This window comes from Haemorhous mexicanus, chromosome 20 (assembly GCF_027477595.1).
Source record: "Haemorhous mexicanus isolate bHaeMex1 chromosome 20, bHaeMex1.pri, whole genome shotgun sequence".
Lineage (NCBI taxonomy): Eukaryota > Metazoa > Chordata > Aves > Passeriformes > Fringillidae > Haemorhous > Haemorhous mexicanus.
In genome coordinates, this window is record NC_082360.1 from 2,909,405 (window position 1) to 2,932,596 (window position 23,192).

Consider the following 23,192-nt stretch of genomic DNA (forward strand, 5'->3'; position numbering starts at 1 on the left):
GAGCTGAGTTTCTCTCTTGCCCAGCACCTGTCAACACCTGCGGGCTCCCTTCCTCTGCTGGAAACGCCGAAACTCGGAAGGTGCCGCTGCCACTGACACTGCCTGCCACTCCAAGCTCCTAAATCTGCTGGGCTGCCACAGCTGACGTGCTCCACACCCAGGCAGCCTCTCCAGAGGCTGCAGGGATGAGCTCAGAGCAAGGCTGGCTGTGCAGCACGTCGCAGGCACCGCGCTGCCCGCGTGGGAGGCGCTGACGAACATCCCGGCACATCCAGCTGGGATGGAAGGCTGGAGGGTTGGACCCAGCATCTGCTGAGACACAAAGTGCACTGCAACCACCTGCAGGCAGCCCTGCACTGCCAGATCCACTCCTGATCTTCTGGGCATTCAGGCCTCTGGTATCAGACTCAGAAGTGGCCACAAGGAAGCTAAAAAATATTCTGAACTGTGGGAATGGGAAAAACAGAAACTTCTACAGACACTGAAGAGTTTGCTCTGTAGCCTTAGGAGAAGCCTGGATTGATGTAAAAATACAATACACAGGCATTAAACAGAAAAATAATAAACTTATATTTCCATAGCTGTAAGAATGTGCCTTAAGTAAGTGAGAAACTGTATTGATTTGATGGTGAAGGGTTTCTAATGTAAGGGTGTGGTTGTATGGAATAAGCCAAGAGTTCAGAAGTTATAACAGAAGCATATGTGTGCCTGTGGGTTAGAAGCCCACTGGACAAAAGTATCCACAGTGCAGCAAAAGTAAGCAAAGGTAATAGGTCAGAAAAGCAAAATAAATTCTGTGGCAACTGTCTATTGGTTTAGAAAGTTTTACATTGCCTTGTAACAAAGAACTTGGGACTACTCCTGAGCTGTGGCCAACTGCCTGCTCCTCTAAAATCTCAGCCTCTGAGACTGATGTTTATCTGAGCAATAAATTGTTCTTAGCCTGAAAACAGTCCCATCCCTTCATTTCCAGCAGTGACAATAATACTGAACATCTGTTCAGCTGAAGAGTCACTCCAGAACCTCAGACCAGATGAGGCAGTTTCATAGAATCTTAACAGAACTATTAGAACACTGTTTTCTTGAAGACTTTGCATATTATTGAATCACAGAATTATTTAGGTTGGAAAAGACCTTTATAAGATCATTGAATCCAACCACTGCCAAGAGCAACCTAACCCTTTAAACACATCTTTTAAACCTTTTAAACTGAAACCTTTTAAAGACATCTTTTATTTGTGTTAAAAGCTTTTAAACCAAACCCTTTTTAAAGTGTTAAAACCTTTTATACCAAATCCTTTCTAACATGTCTTTTAAATCTAGGTTTTCTAAATGGTAAAAACCAGGAATGGTGCATCACTCCCCTGGTTACCTGTGCAAGGGTTTCACAAACCTTTGAGTGAAGTATTTTTTTCCAACATCAATTTAAACCTTTCCTGGTGCAGCTTAAGCCCATTTCCTCTTTCCCTCATTTGTTACTTGAGAGAAGGAGTGTTGAGCATGAGTCCAAGGTCTCAGATGCACAATAGAAATAGATCTGCTACAGAAGAACCAGCTACTAACCATGCTGGTGCAGTGGAAGCAGAATGGAAACCAGGCTGGCTACTGAGTGTGTTTAAACCAGCAGAGTGATTTCCTAAGCCAGGTAACACAGCTGAAGGCAGCAGATGCCACAACTTTTCATCTTAGGTTTTTATACAGAAAAATACCATTTAAACCAAAAACAAAAAACACAGAACAATTTTTTGTAACTTCAGAACCTGTACAGCCCTCAAGAGGCACAGGAGGCAGATGCTCTACAGGGCATGGTTTGCATGTGCCTTGGTGTAACCCCCCCACAGAAACCCAGAAACTCCTGCACAACCCACAGCTGGAAGTGCACATGCAAATGCTCCAAGCAACCAGCTCCTCCAGACAAACCAGTGCATCAGATGTGTCAGGATCAAGGCTAATGGCAGGAAGTACACTCTGATGTGCCTGGGCTTGCAGGCTCCTTTGTACTATGGTAAACCCAGAAAGGACTTCTGCAGGAGGACAGAGAAATACTTGTATTTAAAAAAAAAAAAAAGAATATGGTAGAAGATGGGATTTTCTACAATTAGCATAAATAAATTTGAATGTTTTGAGTATATTCAACAGTGAGACTGGCTGCAGCAGAACTCAAAACAGGATTGTGTAAAGGACAATTCATGGCCATTTTTCAAAATGAGGGCAAAGATGGTGCAAGAATTTCTACACAAAGATGGCAGAGCAGCTCTATGAATGTCTCCATCCCAGCACTTTGGTATTCTCTTGTCTGACCTGAGGTCCTTCTGGATGCAACAGAATCAGACAATCAAGAAACTCATAACCCATTTTCCAGCTTAAAATTTAAGAATTGCAATTTGTACGAAAATATTTTAACAACCCCAAAATCCAGCATTTCTACACTTTTCTTCTATTTCCCTTTCTCAGAGGGCAAAAAAATTCCCTAGAACAGCTTGATCAAAGCATTAAAATCCCTTCAGTCCCTGACAAGGCTGCTTAGTGGCCAGAAGTGAAAGCAAAACATCTAATAAACAGCTGAGACATGTGGCCAGCTGCTCTTTGTTAATACAGTAGAAAATTTTGAAATACAAATAAAAAACACAGGTTTTCAACAACATTCCTCCAAGATGTTTTTAACACTGAAAATTCCCAGTAGCAATTTCTCAAATGGAAATCTTTGGAATATTATGTGCAATAATTACTCATCATGAAACAAGTTTGGCTTGTTTCACTAAATGCTTGCCCAGCAACACTCAAATTGTTGGTTTGTTTTTATAACCTAGTTTATTTTTCTTGTCCCATTTTCAAATATTTTATGCACACTGATGTTTTACAATATGGATTAGGGCAGACCTCTCTGTCTCAGCTAAGTATGAGAGCAAACAGCAGTGAATCAATCCTGCTTGGAGTCGAATTAGAACTCTTATCTAGAACAAAAACATTTCTGTAGGCATCTTATAAATACCATTAAGAGCAAGAAGTGCACATTATGACAAAAACAAATTACACCCAAGCTCCACCCTGACATTAAAGAATTTATGGATGCCAAGAGAGCCACCCACAAAGACATGAATATACAGTATCAGCACTAAGCCTACCCAGCAGCCCAAGCTCACTCAGGGCTGGAAGTGCCACATTTCTCTAAATGACCCCTCAAGAAGTAAATTTTATCATTTTTTTTCAGAAAGTTTAATGATTAAAAAGCTTGCATTAAAAAAATTTAACCTGTAATTAATAATTATATAAAAAACTAGTTCAGGTTTACTGTTTTTAGGGAAGGCAATTGTGAAGAAGTGAGCTAAAAATGACCAAAAAATGTCAGTTACAGGAGGAAAAACCCTCACTTGCATATCCAGTTATTAGGGACTACAAGTCATTATGATTTCAGTTCTTTAAATTTAGAATCAAACTCTGGAGTAACACACCAGCTTTAATTCACATTTACTTAACAGTTCCTTAAGCAATATCCCTTAATTTCCTGGAAGCTTCAACAAATAGGAAATGAAAAACAACTTAGTGAAAACTCATTTCCATTTTCCTTGTTGCAAGAGTTGAAAAATTGCCCTGAACCTTTTGCAATGCTCCTGTCCTGCCTGTCACACAGGATGGGGACAGCAATTCTGGAACTCAGAGAGAAGCTGACAGGAAGGGAAGGGGGAAAGGAGAGGGAAAGAGGAAAAAAAGGGAGGGAAAGGGGGAAAAAGGGGGAAGAAAAGGGGAGGGAAAGGGGGGGGGGGAAGGGGAAGAAAAGGGGGGGAGAGAAGGAAAAAAGAGGAGAGAAGGGGAAAAAAGGAAAAAAAATGGGGGGAAAAGGGGAAAATAAGGGGGAAGGGAAAAGGGGGGAAGTGAAAGAGGAAAGGAAAGGAAAAACGAAAGGAAAGAGGAGAAAGGAGAGGGAAGGGAAGGGAAGGGAAGGGAAGGGAAGGGAAGGGAAGGGAAGGGAAGGGAAGGGAAGGGAAGGGAAGGGAAGGGAAGGGAAGGGAAGGGAAGGGAAGGGAAGGGAAGGGAAGGGAAGGGAAGGGAAGGGAAGGGAAGGGAAGGGAAGGGAAGGGAAGGGAAGGGAAGGGAAGGGAAGGGAAGGGAAGGGAAGGGAAGGGAAGGGAAGGGAAGGGAAGGGAAGGGAAGGGAAGGGAAGGGAAGGGAAGGGAAGGGAAGGGAAGGGAAGGGAAGGGAAGGGAAGGGAAGGGAAGGGAAGGGAAGGGAAGGGAAGGGAAGGGAAGGGAAGGGAAGGGAAGGGAAGGGAAGGGAAGGGAAGGGAAGGGAAGGGAAGGGAAGGGAAGGGAAGGGAAGGGAAGGGAAGGGAAGGGAAGGGAAGGGAAGGGAAGGGAAGGGAAGGGAAGGGAAGGGAAGGGAAGGGAAGGGAAGGGAAGGGAAGGGAAGGGAAGGGAAGGGAAGGGAAGGGAAGGGAAGGGAAGGGAAGGGAAGGGAAGGGAAGGAATTTGGGGCTCCTTAGTTCAAGGCCACTTCTGCAGCTCCTTATGAACCCTCTGCCTCTGCAGACAAAGCACCTGAGGGACCAGGGTGGGTGTCACTAATGGTTTAAAACACCCCCCTATTCCCAGATCCTGGTTTCAGTCCCTTTAACTGACATTTTCCAAGATTAAATTGATGGGTTTGCATCTTTCTCTTACCTGTACAACTGTCGACTGCAAAGCTGGGGGGAAAAAAAAAGTAACACATAGTTTAATTGAGTTTGTGTGACCCAAGTGTTTTCATTTCTCCCCTCACATGCAATGCCATATACTGTGAGCTGTGCAAAACTTCTGTTGGTTTAAAAAATAAAATTCAAAGGGAAAACATCTTTAAAACAACTTTTTTTATCCATTTGAACTTTTTTTTCAAAAAAAAAAAAAACAACTTAACACTTAAAGCACTAATTTCCTGAATTCCAAACTCAAGCTGCTCCTGGAAATACCCTGGAGGCCAGTCTGGCTTTTTAAAATAAATTTGTTTTCCACCACTGGCCCTTTCAGAAGGATGATAGACTTCAATGTCTGATCACTGAAAATAACTTTGGAAACTACAGATTGAACAGAAAAAACTTAAGCAAAGGCTTAAATGTGACTGGAAAATCTTACTTCATTCTTTCTGTTACAGCAAGCCACTGGAAAAAATCAGAGATTATCACATTTCTATGTAGTAAAAGCCAAAAAACCCAGATTATTTAAAATTGAGAGTTTCTGCAACTGCACCATAACAACCTAAGGCCACTGAAAGTGCAGAAATGTGCTGACCAAGCTTTCAGGCACTTCAGCAGGAGAAAGTTAAAGGAGGACAAAGGTGCTTTTCCAACCTGTGGCAGCAGCTCTGAGCTGTGCCCAGAATTACAGAGGCACCTGTGGATTTTGGTGGGTGAAGGGTGAAATCTGCCAGCACATCAGAGCTGGCACTAAAGGTCCTGCAGAGCTGCAGGGACAGCAGGAGCCTGACTGCTGGAATATTGCCTGTTCCATGCTGGGATAAAGAACCCAACACCATGGGATGACTGAAAATGAAAGGGACAAATTAAGCAAAATTCTCTGCACAGAAGGATTTGGAAGTGAGCAGGACAAGGTTTCATTTAGCACAGGCAGAGATACAGACAATGCATCAACTGAAATGCAGAATATGATTTTTGAGGGCTATAAACAGGAAATTATGGATGCAGGGACAAGGAATGGGCTCACCAAATGTCCCCTGAGCACAGTCACCCCACAGCCAGTCAGGAGGATAAAGGGGGAGCAAAGACAGAGGGACAAGGAACCAAACAAACCCTGAGGCATTTCAGAAATGTCATTTCCAGCAGCAGAGCTGGGGGTTCAGCAAGAGGCAGAAGAGCCCCCAGTGTCACTGTGTAAGACACAGGGACCAGGACAAGCAGCTGTCCCAGAGCCTGGGAGTGTCCAAACCACCAGGACAAGGCTCACTCTTGGCACAGGCTTGAGGAAGGTGGAGAACAGCTGCCTTAATTGTAAATCTGTGTTAAAAATCAGGCAGCATTCCAGGGTAAAAATAGATTTATGCTGGCTACAAACCTCTTGGTGAATTTGCTTGAGCCCCTCCAGTGATTTTTCAGTGAAATAGTATGTGACAGATCTGTAAAAGTATACAAAACTTTTAATTCAGATTTCCTCATCATGCTGTAAATAATTGTTTTTCCCTAACATCACTGTACTTTCAAACAAAAAACCAATCATTTGATTTTCAAATTGTGCTCCACAGAAATATGCAATATTTATTTTTAAATAGTTCAGCAAACATAACACCAGAAATTCTTTCCTTATCATACAGAGAACTATTCCAGAAGGCTTATAAAAAAATCAGTGTCACTTCCTAACAACAGCCAATATATATATATATAGATAGATAGATATAGATATAGATATAGATATAGATATAGATATAGATATAGATAGATATAGATATAGATAAATAAAACAGGCAATTATAATTGCCAATCCACTGATAACCCTTCTCAGCTCAGCTGTATTTTTGGACTCCAACACTTCTGTGATTTTTTCATCTATTTCAAGTACTTCCTACTACTAAAGATGATCTGTCTTTTTTTCTTGGACACCAATTCTTTTGATGGACACTGCTGGCAAATGTGTGTGTAAATATACAGACATATTTTATATATAGCTGGACCAGCATTCATCATCAGTCTAACTCCATGAGCTGCTTGAGGAGGTTTTTCTCCAACCCTGAAGACAAAAGACTGTCCCTCCCCAGGATGACAGCACACTTACAGGGAAAGAGGAATTAATCTGTATTTAACGGATCAATTCTCCAAGGAAGGCAGCAAAGGATCTCTCTTGCCTAATTATGAATTTAAGAATGAGGTCTTAAATCATTGAATAAAACGTGAAAGCTCAGCATCACTCATAAAAACAAACAAAAATTCAATAGAAACCCAGTTCAGTGAGATGAAGATTTCCATAATTATACTCAGGAAGCTTTTAATAGAGCAGACATGAAAGGAAAATTTATAGTCTAGATAATCTTGCATGAATACCTATTATTGTCTTGTGCCAGTTTACACAGAGCATGGGTGATCTCAGCACAGGCAAGGATTGCCCCATGGCGGGTGTGCAGATCTGAGCCCACTGATAAAGGCAGAAGTCTTGGCAAAACTGAAAGAGATTAAAGAATTCATTTATTATTTTTTAAACAAAGCACAGTGACAGATCACAGCTCTACATGTAATTTTGCCTGCCTAGAAAGAACACTGGAAAAGCATTTCTGTAAGGTCGAGTATCCCGGCGACTTTGTGAAAAACAATTTTAATGAATTAAATTCTGACATATCACACTGAGCTATTTTACACTCCCAACCTCCTCCCTGGCTGGAGCAAATAAAATAACATTGCTGTTGGGCACTGAGCTGGCTGAGCAGTCAGGGAAGTGGGTGGGATTTGATTTCCATGGGAAGTGGAACCTTCCTGGACCACGACAGGAGCCCAGGCAAGGTCTGCACTGCAGCTGCCCAGGGGCTGGGCACTGCCTTCAGCCACATGGAAAAGCTGCCAGGGTTTTCCAGATCTCAGGAGCTGCAATGGGCTCAGCAAAGGACCCTGGGCTCCTGCTAAGAACCATCTGGTTACACACACACAGTCAGAAAGGAATTCTTCTGCAGGTGTCAGGCTGGACAAGACAAAGCAGATCCCCCACCCTTTCCAACATCAAAGCAAGAGCTGGGGATTTGAGGGGTAACTGCTGACACAACTGCTCCCATTTATTCACCTCAGAACCAGCAGAGTCCAGTGCAGGCAGCTATCAAAGGCTCCAGATAAAAGCCAACCTGGCAGTAATTTATGATTTTTGCATAAAACCTAAAAATGGGTAAAGCCAGCAGGGTCACTATGCTGGATAAAGTGGCAGGGGAAATCTTAATCTTTATTAAGTAGATTTATTAGTTCTCTGTAGGTTGGTCTTGCCTAAGCTCAGCCTGGCTGGGCAGAGCTCAGCTGGTACCTACCCATGTTTGCCATGTACTCAGGGGCCTGGGGAGTGATGTTATGCAGAGCTTTGGTGGAAAGTTCTCGAATGACACTGTAAGAAAGCATTTCTGAGGGTTAGCAAGGCAGCAGAAGCAATGTGCTAAAAAAATAATGTGAGGAAGGGACTTCTTCCCCCAACCAAAACAAATACTAAAAATTACAGTACTCTCTGTCCATCCCATGCCTCCCCCTGTAAAAAAGCCAACAAAACCAAAGAGCAGCCAGCTTTCAGTGGAGGGAAAAGAGCCCAAAGAGAAAAGGAAAAACACCAGTGGGGCTGGTGGGACCTGAGGGCTTGTTCTGGGCACTGGCAGGGACAGTGCAGTAAACTGTGATTATTTCTCATGATGCAAACTATGATCAGCACTGATAGAATCTCACTGGTGTGATTTGTACACATTTCAATCTCCATGAACACTGAATGTGAGTAAGCACCATCTCTATGCATGAAATCTGCTTTAATTAGGGTAATTGTATGGTGACAGTGTTTACCCCTCACACACACTATACACCATATAAATGGGTTTTATTAATCTATTAACAGATTGAGGTCATGGCCAAAAGAAAAAATTCATAAACCTGCTTAAGTGACATTCTGCTTGGGAGGTACAGATGGTATCACCTACTGCTTGCCCAGTTCCCTGCAGTCAAATGCTGCTGCAAAGCCAGGTGTGAGTGAAATTTACAGAAATAATCTACAAAAGCAAAAAAATCTATGTAGAACAGTCAATTCCTGGATATTAATAATTAGATTTTATGAACTTACCTATCCCAGTGGTTAATCTTCATGTTAACTAAATGATCAATCATTGGCTGTGTATACTCAGGAAAGCCAGCAATATACACACTGAAAGAGAATAAAAAAACAGATATGGATTAGAAATCTAGTCCAGAGACAGAGAGTACAGTGTCAATATCTGTGTGCATTTTAGCAAAGCCTATTCCAAAGGTTTAATCCTCTAAATTGCTTAAATGTGCCTTCTCCTAAAAGGAATGCAGCTGAATGACAGGATGGGAAATATTCTGAATTACTGAAAAAACTTAAAACCACTTCTGTAAAACTTTCAGATTGTTTCTAAAACCTGCTCTACATACAACAGCTTGACATTCAATCCCATTGTTACATTCCAGAAAATCCAGATGTGTATATTAACTTGAATAATTATTTCAGATTGGAGAAACACATCACTGATATTAACTACAAGACAGAGGAGAAATAAGTTACAGAAATGTGTTACATCTTCAGAAATACAATGGCCCAAAATGGAAAAGGGCTTTTCCATTAGTCCTTTCTAAAAATCAAACATATGCAGGCAGTGAATTGTGACCAAAGCTGTGGAAGCTGGAGAGCTCAGGTGTGAGATGCAAGGGACAGCAGCACTAATTTGGGAGCCTGCATTGCCTAACTCACAGCCACACTTCCAGTCTTCAGAAGCATCAACTATGGAAAGCCAAGGTCAACACAAGTGAAGTGAAATGCTTTTTCAGTACATCTGATGAGTGTTAAATCACCTTGGGAGGCCCAACAATCAGCAGGACTTTGTGTCAGAAGAGCACAAAGGGACTCATGGATTAACTTAATTTCAATAATGGTGTTCCATTGATATACCTCTGTGCAGTCAGAAGCAAAGAGAAAAACCAAATACTGCCACATGTTCCATCATGATCTCTATGGGTTCATCAGAGAGGGAATCTTTAAATCCACAGCCAGACCTCAGTTACTCAAACCAACACTGGACACAGAAGCACCTTCTACTGAGCCCTAGAGAAGGATCTGACACTTGGTTCAAACTGTTGTTGATGCCAGCAGAGATTTATAAAGATGTATAAAATATAATATAATATAAATTTCATATCTCTAGGTCCTTTCCCTGCTCTGCAGGAACCCACAATAACAGACACATTTCCCCTGATACAATTTCTGAGTCCCAGGTTTAGCACCCACCACTCTTACCAACCATTTTAACTGAACTTCCTTGCCCAGCTAAAAATCAATCTCTTGGGTCACAGGTGCAGCTAAATCCTACTTTTAGTTTTAGTTTATAACTGTCTTTAACTACAGTCTTCATTTTCTGTGCCCTACTGAGAATTTAATGCAAGAAGCCTTGCAGACAAGTCTGTATTTCCTGATGATGGTGCTGCTTAGATTTCTGTACCCCACTCAGGTTCAGAAGCTTTTTCCTTAACTCTGCTTGTACCAAGCTCAGAACTCCTGGAATCACATCATCTCTTTACTGCCAGTTCATATAAAACAGGTTTCCTCAACCTTCCATCCTCAGAAATGTATTATGATATTTGAGCTGAATCACCAAACACCATCAGCAAAAAGTGTGAAAACCTGCATTAAAATATTTAGGTTTGAAAGGCTCTAAACAACTATACAGATATTTGTAAACATTCATGATACTGCCCCTTTACTGCAACATCATCATCACTGATAAACCAAATTCAGCTGTAGAAATTGATACTTTTCTTTTAATGAGCTTTTATTGCTCAGCATTCTCATGGTGTTTTCTGAATAGCCAAACAAATACCTGGGTGCTTTTTCCTTTAATGTTACTCAGGGAAAAATAAGGAAATAGCCAAGTAACTCAAGTATTGACCTGAATAATGACAGCCTGCTTGAAAAGCAGTGTAATTTTTTGGAACTAAGAGAGTGAATGAGATGGCAAATATTTTACAAAAGAATAGTTTGATTAATGGCACTGAAGATGGCTTCAGAAAATCAAGGTTCTAAGTGAATAAGGCTATTTATTAAAAGATTTATAAATTTATTCCACTTGCTGAACAGTTTAAAGAAAAAAATCAACACTAAAAAATATTTTCACTGAGGTAAAAGGCACTCATACAAAAACTGTGGAAATCATAGTGAAAGAAGTAAAAAAATAAAAAATTTAAATTCCCAATTGAGCTCTTGAAAAGTCAGAAGAACATAATCAGCCTTCAAGCCAGAATTACAGAACAGAGAAAGTAGGACCTGCTTTGTCACTTTTGGATGTTTTCAATTTTGTGTTAGTACAAAACCCCGGAGTTTCAGCAATCCCATGGATGCCATCCTCAGGGATGAGGGAAATCCCAGCTCCTGCATTTCCCCATCTCTGTGGGAGGCAGCTCTGGGGAAGGCTGTGGGAGGAGGGTGGGGACCCCAGAAGGGCTGACAGTGGGTAAAAGGTGAAGGTATGAGCAGACTGCAATGATTCTGCACAAAAGGGACAATGCAGAGGTGGAGAGATCCATTAAAAGGTGAAGACAGAGGGTTCCACCAGTCAAGGTGAAGACAGAGGGTTTCAGGATGAATTAAAAATCTCTCAGTGGATGTGGGAGAGGTTTTGCAGCAACTTCTGTGAGCCAGAGAGAAGTTTGATAAGAGGATCCATGTTTACCCCTGAAAGAATTTCCTATCAAGGCTATTGACATAGAAACCAAGAAAGAAAGGAGGAGAAATAAGAGAAACCTGCAACTGCCTGTCCCAATGAGCACTTTGTCTTTCCTGACCAATGAGTAAAGTGTAAATTCATGAGTTATGTAAGAATATATAAAAAGCATTCATGCTGGAATAAAAACAGTTTGAAGCCTCCTGCAAATGGAGTGTGCTGCTTTGGATTGTCTTCTTCTCAACTACAACAAGTGGAAGTCACAAAGCTGGCAGGGGAGCATGACCCACCGTGTACCCGGGTGCTGCTTCTGCTCCCCAAGGACATCACCTGCTCCAGCCCTCGTGACCTGCTGGGCTCCTGAGCAGCCCCACAGGGCAATGTCCTGCCCTGTCTCCAGCAGGGCTGACTCAGCCTCTGTGGGTGCTGCTGGGCTGCTCTCCCCACCCTGGCTCTGGACACAGACTGAGACAACTCAAGCCAGAACCAGCCCTTGCTCTTCGTCATTTCCTCGTGAGGAAATGCAATATTCTGCTCCTTCTGGCCATCCAGTTTGGCTCCCAGCTCCCCTGATGTCAGCACCTCTCTGTTTCCAGAGCTGACTCTGTATTCCAGGTTTATAACCACAGCACCCCAGTCTGGGTACTCCCATCTGCTCTTTGCAGAGATCAGCTGGGCTTTTCAAACCTTACTGCACACTGGCCAGCTTTCCACTGAGCTAACACAAGCACTGCAGCTAAAGGTCTATGCACAGACCACAAATTCAACAACTTGGGCAAACTGTTTTTATAAAATGGGTATAACCTGATTTTTTCCCCATATCAGAGTCTGTCATATTTTCTGGAAAAACCCCTTCACCAGGATTTCTTCTCCTGGGAAGATGAGAAGGCTCAGAGAAAAAACAATATTATCTCATTTGCTTCTCCCTGTTTTGCTGCTGTGGCTGGAGATTGTTTACCAACAGGTGAATGTTTGATTGGTTTCATGTGAATTGTTTTTACTTAATGACCAGTCACCATCAGCTGTGTCAGACTCTGAGGACTCAGTCACGAGTTTTTCATTATTATCTTTTTAGCCTTCTGGTGTATCCTTTCTGTATTCTTAGTATAGTTTAGTATAGCATTCTTTAATATAATATAACATCATAAAATAATAAATCAGCCTTCTGAGAACATGGAGTCACTTTCACTCATCTCTCACCTCGTCCTGGGGACCCCTGCAAATACCACAGTGTGCCATCACAACAGCCTCTCCTCTGACTACAACTCTCCAAAGTTCATCTTGTCCAGCCCTGAGCAGCTCAGACATTTCTGTGACACCTCTTGGCTGCTTCCTCCTCGTGTCCAAGGCAATCATGGCCTTGTTTTCACTCTGCCTCACACCTGATAATCAGTCATCAAAAAAATAAAACCACAATTTTGATTTACTTAAAGCCATCAGTATTAACCAATGTTCAGCAAGGTGAGGCAACCAGACAAGAATTTCATTAGGTACAAGAGGTCCCTCATATTTAGGAAAATTAATAATTGGACACTTACCTTATAGTCAAGTAACAGTTAACTCTGTTACCAACAGCAAAATAATCAGCTGCAGTCAGGATGTCAATGCCATGGGGGAAAGTGCCCTACAAACAAAATATTGTTTTAAAATGTATAATACATTCCAAATAGGCAATATGATTTCAAACAAACCTCCTGCTACTCTCACAAGCACTGAAAAAATACAATTTAATTTATAGTAAAATCACTTGTACTAGAGACAGAAAGGATATTGAATATATAAACAGCAAAATACCTCACTCTGCTTGTGAGTCAATGATAAACAGGCCAAGCAAATGGCAGCAGGCAGTAGTAACCCATGCAGCTCCCCTCACACCTCCCAGTCAGACCAAAATATGTATTTGGCTAAGGCATGACTATGTATATGCCCAAAAGATGATTCCTCTAGAAGGATTTAGATAAACATAAACATGTTTGCAGTTCATGTGAAGGCACAAGGTGAGCTTAATGAAATATAAAATTAGAGATTTAGGCACCAAGAGATGCTCAGGTGTAGAATACATGGGAGTTTCTACTTACACTTCTGTTTTGTGATTCATTAATGAACTAAAAAATGGGGTTGGTTTGTTTTTAAAATGAACACTGGTTCCCAGCAAAGCCTGAAACACTGAATCCTACTGAAGGATCCCACTTCTGCCATCACTTCTCAAACCAGTCTGTTTCTAGAAGATAAATTATCTAAGTATGAGATTTCCACTTAGAAATCTGCATTTCTGTATGCAGGCAATCCAATTCAGATATTCAGAATTTTATTGGCTCTGGCTGGTTTAACAGAGCATCAGCAGAGGCAGCAGAGCACCCATGAGCCACGATGGAAAACAAATGGAAAAGAGCCAGCTGACACTGGCTCCACTCACTCCCAAAAGGGCCACTCAGAGGGTATTAAAACAATGAGGCTCCCTGGAAGTACAGGTTTGGGATGTGATGCAGGTTTGTTTACAGCTCACTCATCCCTTCCACATTAGGATCCAGCCATGCAAAAATAGTGGGAAGTATCTCCCCATCAGAGAGAATCACTGAAGCAGTTAATCCTGGAAGCACTGGGAGCTGCCAGCTGCTGCCAAGGTCTTGCTCTGGGAAGAAGAATTCCAGTGCTCCCAAAAAACAAGGGCTGAAATCTGACTGGACCAAGGACAGACAGAGTATTTACGGCTCATCCAAGCCTGCAAGTCCTGGTAGCTCAAAGGGAAAATGAATGCTGTGTCCAAAAGCCTCATGAAACCTTGATTAGGGGCAAAAAGGTACATGAGAAACACCTCAGTATGATTTAAGGCCAAAGAGCAAGACACACAATGGAAGATATAAAGATTCACACTGCATAAGGAAAATCTCAGCCAACAATTTGAGTTCTAGCTGCCAGCTGGACCTTGCTGTTTGTTCCCAGCTGTGAGTGTGCCAGTTGGATGCCATCTCACAAAGGGCACGGTGCCACCAAGCCTGTCAGAGAGGCAGCATCATTCCTGACTTCAGGAACACAGAGGTCACAGCCAGGCAGGCTTTACAGGAACACCCAACAGCTTCTGTTCTCCCAGAACACTTCAAAATTCTCCAGTATAGAAGTTGGTGTTATTAGAAGTATCTGCATTTCTCATGATTTATGCTCAAAAAAATGCTTCAGATTTTTCAGAGCTTCCATTGACACACAGGGTAAGTGGCATCCTTACAATGGCTCCTTCTGTGGCCATCAGCTCTGGATTTGGGACATGTGGAATTACAAAGCTGAAGGAGGCAGGAAGCAGGGAACAAGTGAGGGCAACCTTTTTCTCCACCTATTTAGTATCAGCATTATTACCTGAGGTGGAGAATATTCCAGCTCCAGTTCAGAGAAAGGGTGTTTCTTTCAACACACTGAACTCCAGAGGTGGATCTACTCATTAACCATTTTGCTAGGCACCAAGGAATGGTTCAGCAAGTAAAATTTCTGAGCTTCTGCAGGAACCAGCTGGAGCCTGACAGCTCCTCCATGCCATGAAAAGTCACTGCTTCACTGCTGATGTGCCAACAGAGGCTGAAATCATCACCATGTGATGACACATTTGAGTTGTGGGTCAAAGCAGAGTCTGTAAGGAACCTTTCTGGCTGTTAACTAACATGGACTGTACCCCTCTGATTCAGAAATAAATTTTTAAAAAATGAATTTTTGCTAGATGAAGCACTTCTGAACCTGCAGCAGCCAGGAGCCCTCTCTCCCCTGGAGCTAAGTCAGGCTAAGGTGTTATTTACTTTGTTCAGCACCTCACACAGTGCAATCAGGCTGGGCTGCTGTGTGATGCCCAACCTCTGCAGGGCAGGAACTGCAGACCCAGGAAGAGCCATCCTGGCTTCTGTTTATCACAGACTCAGCTGGATCAGGTCACCAAAAATCCCTCCTCTCTTCTTCCCAGTCTTCTTGCACCCTTTCTCTGTGCTATTAACTTACTTCTGTCTAGAAATACACACTGAACATGAACAGATGGTTTAACAGCCAGAGTTCTACAGGAATAAAATTCTGGCTCAGAACAGAGATTTTCAGGAATGCTGTCAGGTGACAGCATTTCAACAAAGATCCCTGAAAGAGCAGCTTATTGATAACAAAATTGCTGTAACCATGCTCATGCCCTGCTCACAGGAATACACTGACTGCACCCTCCCTCCCCACACTCTCTTTCTCTTAGCTGTATATTCAGCTTTATTAATTCCTGGTGAGAAACAATAAATCCAAGGCTTTACCCTATTTGCTTCTCCTCCAAGTTTGAAAATCAAAGCTGACTTGAGGATTTTAACTACTTAAATGTTGTTCAGTTACATAGGAACCTACCACAATACTTTTTACCAAAGGACTTGGGTACCTCCAAAAGCACCAGATTTCTCACAATATCTAGATGGTACAAGAGACAAGCCCAAAAATTGAGCTGAAGACTCTTGAGCCTTGTTTACTGTGGAATCACCAACTACAGCAATGCTTGCACAGCCCACTTCAGTTGGTCTGATTCTATTGAAAACTAGAAAATCAATGAAACCAAACCAAATCAAAAAAACCAAAGAAAACAAAACAAAAAAACCCAAACCAACACAAACCAAAAACCAAAAAAGCCCTGCACTTTTCCTGCTTTAAAAGCACTGTAGTTTCCAGGGTGTACCATGACCAGCTCAAATGCTGGTTTTGCTTTTCTGAAGGACTGAAAATTACCAGTAAGCTCATTTTCTTCCCAAACTGGAATACTAAAATAAAACTCACACCTCAGAAAAACATTCCACAAGAACTTGCTGCTCATAATGAAAACAATCATTTTGTGACATTCTTTCCCTCAATTTTTCCAAAGCCACGGTGTCTAATTTGGATTTTAGGTACTCCATGCTTACAGTAACCTCCAAGGCACAACTGAATGAAGATGCAGGGAAGTCACCATACCTGTCTCCCAACATTCTCCTGGAAGGCAGCCTGAGGAACAGAGAACAAACACACCAAAACGAGTCAGGTTTGCTTTTTGATAAACACCAGATGATGAATTCAAAACACACAACAATATAAATGACCCATGGCTTTTCTGTTTTAAATAAAGTAAACTCTGTCAGTAGAACAAGCCTGCAGGGCTTTTCTGTTTCTGCATCTCCACGTTCTCTGTTCCTGGAGCCCTACGTTGCCTGGCAGCAGTTTGAGAATTCAGGTTTATTAAACTTGTCACACCCACACAGGTGCTTGGGAGTGACACCAGGCTTGGCCCTGGGATGGAAAGTCAGTATCTGTAGACAACAGCAACTGAGGCAACTCACTCTTGTCTGACTTCAACATCATTTGCAAAGAGTGGGCAAAGTTTAATTCTTTGTCAATGAAAACTTTTGTAAAAACCATTGAGTGCAACATTTATCAGCAGGGTATGTGACTGAAAGCACACTGAAACACGGCTAGTAAAATTTGAAGATAAAATTCATGTATATCTCTTGTATTTTGCACTAAATAAACTCAAAATCTTGCAAAAATTCAATGAAAACAACCAGGAAGTGAATCTGTCTACTTGTATGGCATACAGAAGAAAACCTGCTTAATTCCCTACTTGAATTTTCCCTCTCACAAAAAAGCCCATTATTTTTATCCCTTTAAAGGCTACAAAATCCTAAGCACTAATAAAAGCTTCTGTAAATTTGAACTCTTAAGAGAGGGGAGACCATTGTTATCTGGACACTTCTCCATGGAAGTGCCACTCTCTCTGCACACACAGCTCTCCAGTGATGGACAACACTCGTTAACAGATATTTCATGGACAGAGGAGAAGCTCCAATGTTTACTGAAACACCACAGGAATTTGGACAGCCAGAGCTTCTGTATTTCCTCCACAACTCCAGCAGCCCTGTGGTAATCCACCTGTGACAACAACAGGTTCAGCTGGCTCCCCAGGGAGGATCCCACTCTGCAGGTGGAGCAAGGGCTGACGCCAGCCGGGATGGAGCCGGAGCCTCCCGAGGTGCTGCTGCCTGTTCAGGCTCCTGCCTGCAGCCCCTGCTGCCTGCCCAGGCAGCTCCAGCTGCTGCTGGCAGCTCAGGGCATGGAGCACAGCCTGGCATCCCACCTGCTGCCAGCAGTGCCCCTGGGCAGCACATCCAGCCGGGATGGGGCAGGAGCTGGGGCTGCAGCGGTGCCCTGGGGCTGCAGCGGTGCCCCGGGGCAGCTCCTTGCTGATGCTGCAGCCCAGCTGCTGCCACAGGCTCTTCCCCTCCTCTCCTCACTCCAGGACAGGCTGCCTGTCACTCTGCACCATTCATTTCTTTCTACTTCCAGCTTTAGGTCCTGGTTTATGCTGCCCTCAATGCATTACTGCGGGCACAGGTTGTGTTTTCTGCTATGCACCCTCTGGAGATCAAGCAGATCTCATTAAGCTGCAGCCAGTTATTTGTGCAGCTCTGAGGTCCCCCTTGGTGGAAAGAAGGCAGTTAGGTGATAGTCTTTTAGCCCATTCCATTAAAAAAGGTATGTTTGGGGTGCAGAATACATTTTTTGGTAACTCCTGGTATATCCAGGTTAGTGGTAGACTGGGCAGTGCTGGGTTAACAGTTGGACTTGATGATCTTAAAGCTTTTTCCCACTTGGGTGATTCTATATTTTATGCTACAGAAACCCTTTTCTACTCAGCACAGGCATATTTCAGTGAGTATGACATTCTCTATCATATCCAAGGGGTTTCATAGTTCAACCACTGCATTACAGTGTTATTTAAAAATGTGCTGCTCAGACAAGTGCCTAAATGACACAAAATCTGGAAAGCCCTGAAATTCCTAAAAGATGCCAAATTCCTAAGAGATGCCAAATACCTCAAGTGTTTTGTGAGAGTAATTTTTCAGTTTTTATACAATCCCCTTGTGGAGATGGAAAAACTGGATACAAAGATACTAATTTAAAGAACCCATGAGATCAGAACCAAGGTGACCAATCTGAACACTCCTCTTTCCCACAAAAACTGAAAAAAATACTACAGCATTCTCTAAAAATATTTCATTTAAAAGCAGGTATTTTAAATACTATCAGTCACACAAGGGGAAAAAAAGCCTCTCTTTGAGATGTCAGAGCTGAATAGAGTCCAATTCAACATCATTTATTCATCTGATTATTCCTTACACTGATTATTCATGAAAGAGTTGCACAAGCCAGCCCAGAATGCTTGTGGAGCTTCAAAAGCAGAGTCTTGTTCTATTCTCTCTAACCTCAGGGTTCAAAATGTCTCTATTCACCATTTTATTTTATTGGTGCTCTGCATTATAATATATTGCATATTGTAAGAGATGGAAAATCTAGTAAAACCTGTTGTTTATTTAAATATGTGTTGAACTGCAAGTAATGATTGGAAATATTTAGCACTCCCAGGTATTTTTCTTCAAAATTGTAATAATGGCTGGTAAACACAAAATATTTCTTTGCCTTTCTAAAATAAGAGAAAAGGCTTTAGTAATTCCATAAATGTCCATCAAACAGCTATTCCAAATTTTGACCAACTCTGATTTGGAAAGTACTAGTGAAAAAATGAATGAGATTGGAGGTAGCTGACTTGCAGACAGCTCAGAAGCCTGGGCTACAGCAGAGGAGGGAAGTCAGGAGCAATGTGCTGGGTTTTGTAATTAGAAATACAGATACTCAGGCTGCACTGAGCTCCCAGCTTGAGTCTGGCTGGTTTAGCACAAAGCTCATGGCCAAAATACCAGTTTAATACCAGTTTAAATGTAGAAACACACTGATGATTAAATCAAGCCACCAAAGGTAAGCAGCACTCTTGCAGTGGCAATTGTTGTTATAAAGATTTCTCCTTGGTGTCTGTATAAACCCTGACTCTGAGGACAATTCCCAGGGATCACACAAATAATTCACTTTAAATCACCTATGCTCCCCAATGTTTCATGCAGCTGTCAGGAAAAGAAAATCCTCTGAAGAATTGATGTGAATAAAGGGACTTAAATGAGCCAAGAATGGCAAATTCTAGTTTCTAAACTGTAGGAGCTGAAGTCTGGGGGAAGCAGCATTGCTGGTATTTGTTAGTTGTACAGCAAGGGAAGGGTTCTAGCACTGCTCAGCAATCTGCAGCACCTTGGCTTGCTGTGCTCTGAGCACCTTCAGAGCCAGGAGCTGAGCTGGGCTTGCTCAAGCACTGACTCACTTCCCCAGCAATTACACTGCAGCTTCATTCAGCAGCTTCAACACCAGCACAGGTGTGGCTAAAAAAAGTGAGGATGCTAGCCAGGTATCCCTGAGAAACCCTCCTGATGTTCTAAACACACCACTCTGCAAAATTTCAGTCAAAAAGACAGATCTGGTAATGTGCATATTGAAAAGATTGTCTTTTTTCCTTTTTTTTTGTTTGTTTTTTTTTTTAACACATGCACAGTGACATTTATTGTCAGGAACAGAGACATGTGGTTCTTTGGCAGACATTCTTTGGTCCTGGTTTGAGTTCATACAGTTACAGCATGGAGTTTTTTACATTTGCATAAGAGAATTTGATTTTTCCATTAAAAGATACAATTCACACTTTTGTTTTAAAGAAAGCAAGTTCAGTGTCTACAATGTTGAAATTAAATTCTCAGTGATAAGATATCCATTCTTTCTTCTCAAATTCTGTAAGTACAGAAATTTGTAATTTTCCATCACTTCTCTTCTCTTAATAACACTCCTCTCAACTGCACAAATGTTTTCTACAGAAATTTTCCACAGAATATACTTTGGTGTACTGCCTAACAGTATCTGATTAATGGAATTGTCACTCTTTTTAAAATTCCCAGTCCTATGGAAAGAGTTTTATACAACAACTAAAAATATGTTTGAAGGAGAGAGATTATTCTAGAAATTTTCAGCTTACCATGATTAAAGAGTAACAGCTGATGCACAATCAGGAAATTGCAACCTCACAAAACTCCCCAGCTTGGAAATGTGCAAAAGAGCCAATGTCTGTGTATTATGTAGGACCCTTTTGTTTGTGACCCTGTGACTAAAAAATGCTAAATAATTCTTTCTTAGATACTTTATCTTGATCATCATGACAACAATACAGCAGACTGTTAACTGTGGCCATAAATCCAGATGTGCATCTGTGGATTATATAATTTAACATCTAAAGTCACAAGATACTTCTAAGGATTTAAAAACACATTTTTTTTGCTTCTCTACTGTAGTAAGTCTACAAATTATTAAATGAAAACAACAGATTAGAGAGATGGAAGCTGGATGTGGTAACTTACAGAAGCAGCTCTTCTGCAATTAACATCACGATCAAATACGGCAGCAATAACCAAAGCACTGAGAAATAAAACATTGAGCATTAGCAGCAAATACATGAAAAGAAATGTGCAATGCCATCATTTCAACATTTAGCCTTCTAAGCAGAACAGGCAGCACGTCCTCTGAGGAGCTTATTATTTAGAAATACAATCTGAACTAAAGTCTGAGCTGAAATAACCTTGTGCTTTCTTGTTTCTTTAGTTTGCTGTGGAATTCCCACAGCACAAGTGCCACCCCACTGTGTCAAAGGAATTTGTGGAACACACAAACAGGTTTTCAACAGAGCAGGGGTTTAAAACCTGGACGTAATCATGTCAAATGTGAGACTCAGTGTTATTTTAAAAGAAAACTTGGAAATACAGTTTCTCAACAGCCCAATGTACAGCAAGTCTTGTGTAAGGAGTAAACACCAAGTGAAGCAATGGAAAGCTGCAGTTATCTCCACAAGAACAGTCACATCCTGCAAGGCACAAAAATCAAACATGCAAATCCTGATAAAAAGTAACCTGCAAGATGACCTGCAAAGCAGTTTTTTAGGGTGACCCTTTAGAGACAGAAGGATGATTATGTGAAACAATTTCTTCATGCATGAAGTCTGGTGACCCTGCACAGGGTAATTCTTGTGCCTCAAAAGAGCTGCTGTTCAAAGATGTGCTACACAACACAGGAGAGGGAATATATCCCAGGACACGCAGTCTGCAGCTTTAGAAATCCACCTCCAGCATTCAATTAACTTCAGCAACAAATAAACATCACTTCAGGAGAATCATTTAAGCAGAAAATTATTCCTTTCAAAGCCTGAAACTCTTCATTACATGATTTATTGACTCCAGGCAAAACCGGAAATAAATACTGGCTGAAAAGTAAATTCAAGATAGCTTTGCTTCAGCATGAGGATATTAATTACACTGATAATATCAAACTTCCCTGGGTAGTGGCTATCAGTTCCCTACAGTGATGAATACTGTGTTGTTCCACGTCTCTGAAATGCACAGTCAGCTTGGCCTCTGTAATTTCAGTTTAAATCCATTAGGGAAAACAGGAGCCAGAAAGTCAGAATGAAATGAAAACAAACCCCAATAAAGAGTTCTAAAGGCAGTTAATGCTTTCTTACTGCTACCTGCAGGAGCAATACCCCTCTCTGCCTCAAAGACAAGAGGAGAGAGGAGCTCATCCTAACAACACAGCCTAGAAGAGCAAGTGTTCAGGAAGCATTCCTTCAGGAAGGAGCACACATGGCTCACTGCTGGAAAACTGCTGGGTCAGGTACACACTCCTCATACTGATGCCTCAGGTTTTGGCTTTTCTATTTTTCACATTCTGTACTGCTTTAGTGGGTGGGTCTGAGCTTCATATTATGGGATGGTGAGCTCTGTGCACAGAGCAGGGAGACAAAACAATTCCTGCTCCAGCTGGGCACCAAGGACAAATGACCCAAAGCTCAGCCCAGGAGCACAAACCCCGTGGGCTGGAGAGAGAAAAACAAGCAGGGTGGGACTGGATGGGCTGGAGCTGTACTTGGACAATTAACTCCAATATGCAAATGAACTAGAACTTATAAAAGTGTGAGACTCCCTGACAAGTCATCCATTTTATAACCATTTTAAATCCATCTTAAGTGTAACCCTAGCTAGGCTCTTATACTACCCAAAATCTACCCATTGAAACCTTCTAATAAATCCCTACTTTGTTCTTTAGCTCTGTCTAGCCTCTGTTCTAGGTCAGCCTTCACAAGGCATCAATCAAGGCTTGCTAATTCTCTGGCACACAGGCTTAAAAATTATTTTAAAAGGACACTTAAGAAGAATATAGTTTTAATGATATGACTAGCTCCCATAAATGTTTTAATTAGAGAACTTTCAAGACTAAAGGATGTGGAGGAAAATGATCCTTGGAACCAAATAGAAGCAAAATTCTTCCTGACATTTCTGGTTATACAGACTAGAACAGTAATTTGTCAGTTATGCAGTATTTCAATATTGGTCTTTTCTGAAGAGGGGGGGGAAAAAACTCAACCACAAAAAACCCCTCATCATACCAAGAAGTTCAGAATCCTGAGTGCTGCCCTCACTGCATCAAACAGGAGCTCATTTTATAATCACATTGTGGTTTTCCAGTTTTTCTTATTCTTCTGTTACCTTAAGACAAAGCTGTGTAAGTGAAGCCAGCAAAGCAGTATATTGTCAGTGCTGCCACCTGAGTCACTCAGTGCTGCAAACAACACTGGGGGAGCAAAAAAAACCAAAAACAAACAGTGCAGCACTGGGTGAGCAAAATCAAAACGCCAGGAATTCCATCAGGGCCCCGTTAGATTCCTAAATCACACTGCACTCACTGCTCCATGTTAATCCTTTCAATGGAGCATTCTAACTTCTCAAACTCCACAAATGCTCTTTTCAGGCTAACTCCCACTTGGAAGCACAGGCACATCCTCCCCAAAGGCAGGCTTAGTGCAGAGGGTGGAACACCTCTAAGGTGTCTTCACCTGTCTGCTTTGTCGTGGGAGTTTATGTGAT

The 23,192-nt window shown here is 41.8% G+C and overlaps 1 protein-coding gene across 2 annotated transcripts in view; it reads right to left on the reverse strand.

The window, feature by feature from the left end:
• The window catches only part of TBCD (tubulin folding cofactor D), a 120,867-nt gene that overhangs the window by 41,354 nt on the left and 56,321 nt on the right, over positions 1 to 23,192 (reverse strand). For both annotated transcript variants that reach the window (XM_059864302.1, XM_059864300.1), the window contains exons 16-23: positions 20,637 to 20,694; positions 16,330 to 16,359; positions 12,918 to 13,003; positions 8,772 to 8,852; positions 7,984 to 8,057; positions 7,022 to 7,139; positions 6,042 to 6,102; positions 4,659 to 4,681 (exon numbers count right to left, since the gene is read on the reverse strand). In XM_059864302.1, coding sequence (XP_059720285.1) covers positions 4,659 to 4,681; positions 6,042 to 6,102; positions 7,022 to 7,139; positions 7,984 to 8,057; positions 8,772 to 8,852; positions 12,918 to 13,003; positions 16,330 to 16,359; positions 20,637 to 20,694 — 531 coding nt within the window. The remainder of the gene's footprint in view (positions 1 to 4,658; positions 4,682 to 6,041; positions 6,103 to 7,021; positions 7,140 to 7,983; positions 8,058 to 8,771; positions 8,853 to 12,917; positions 13,004 to 16,329; positions 16,360 to 20,636; positions 20,695 to 23,192) is intronic.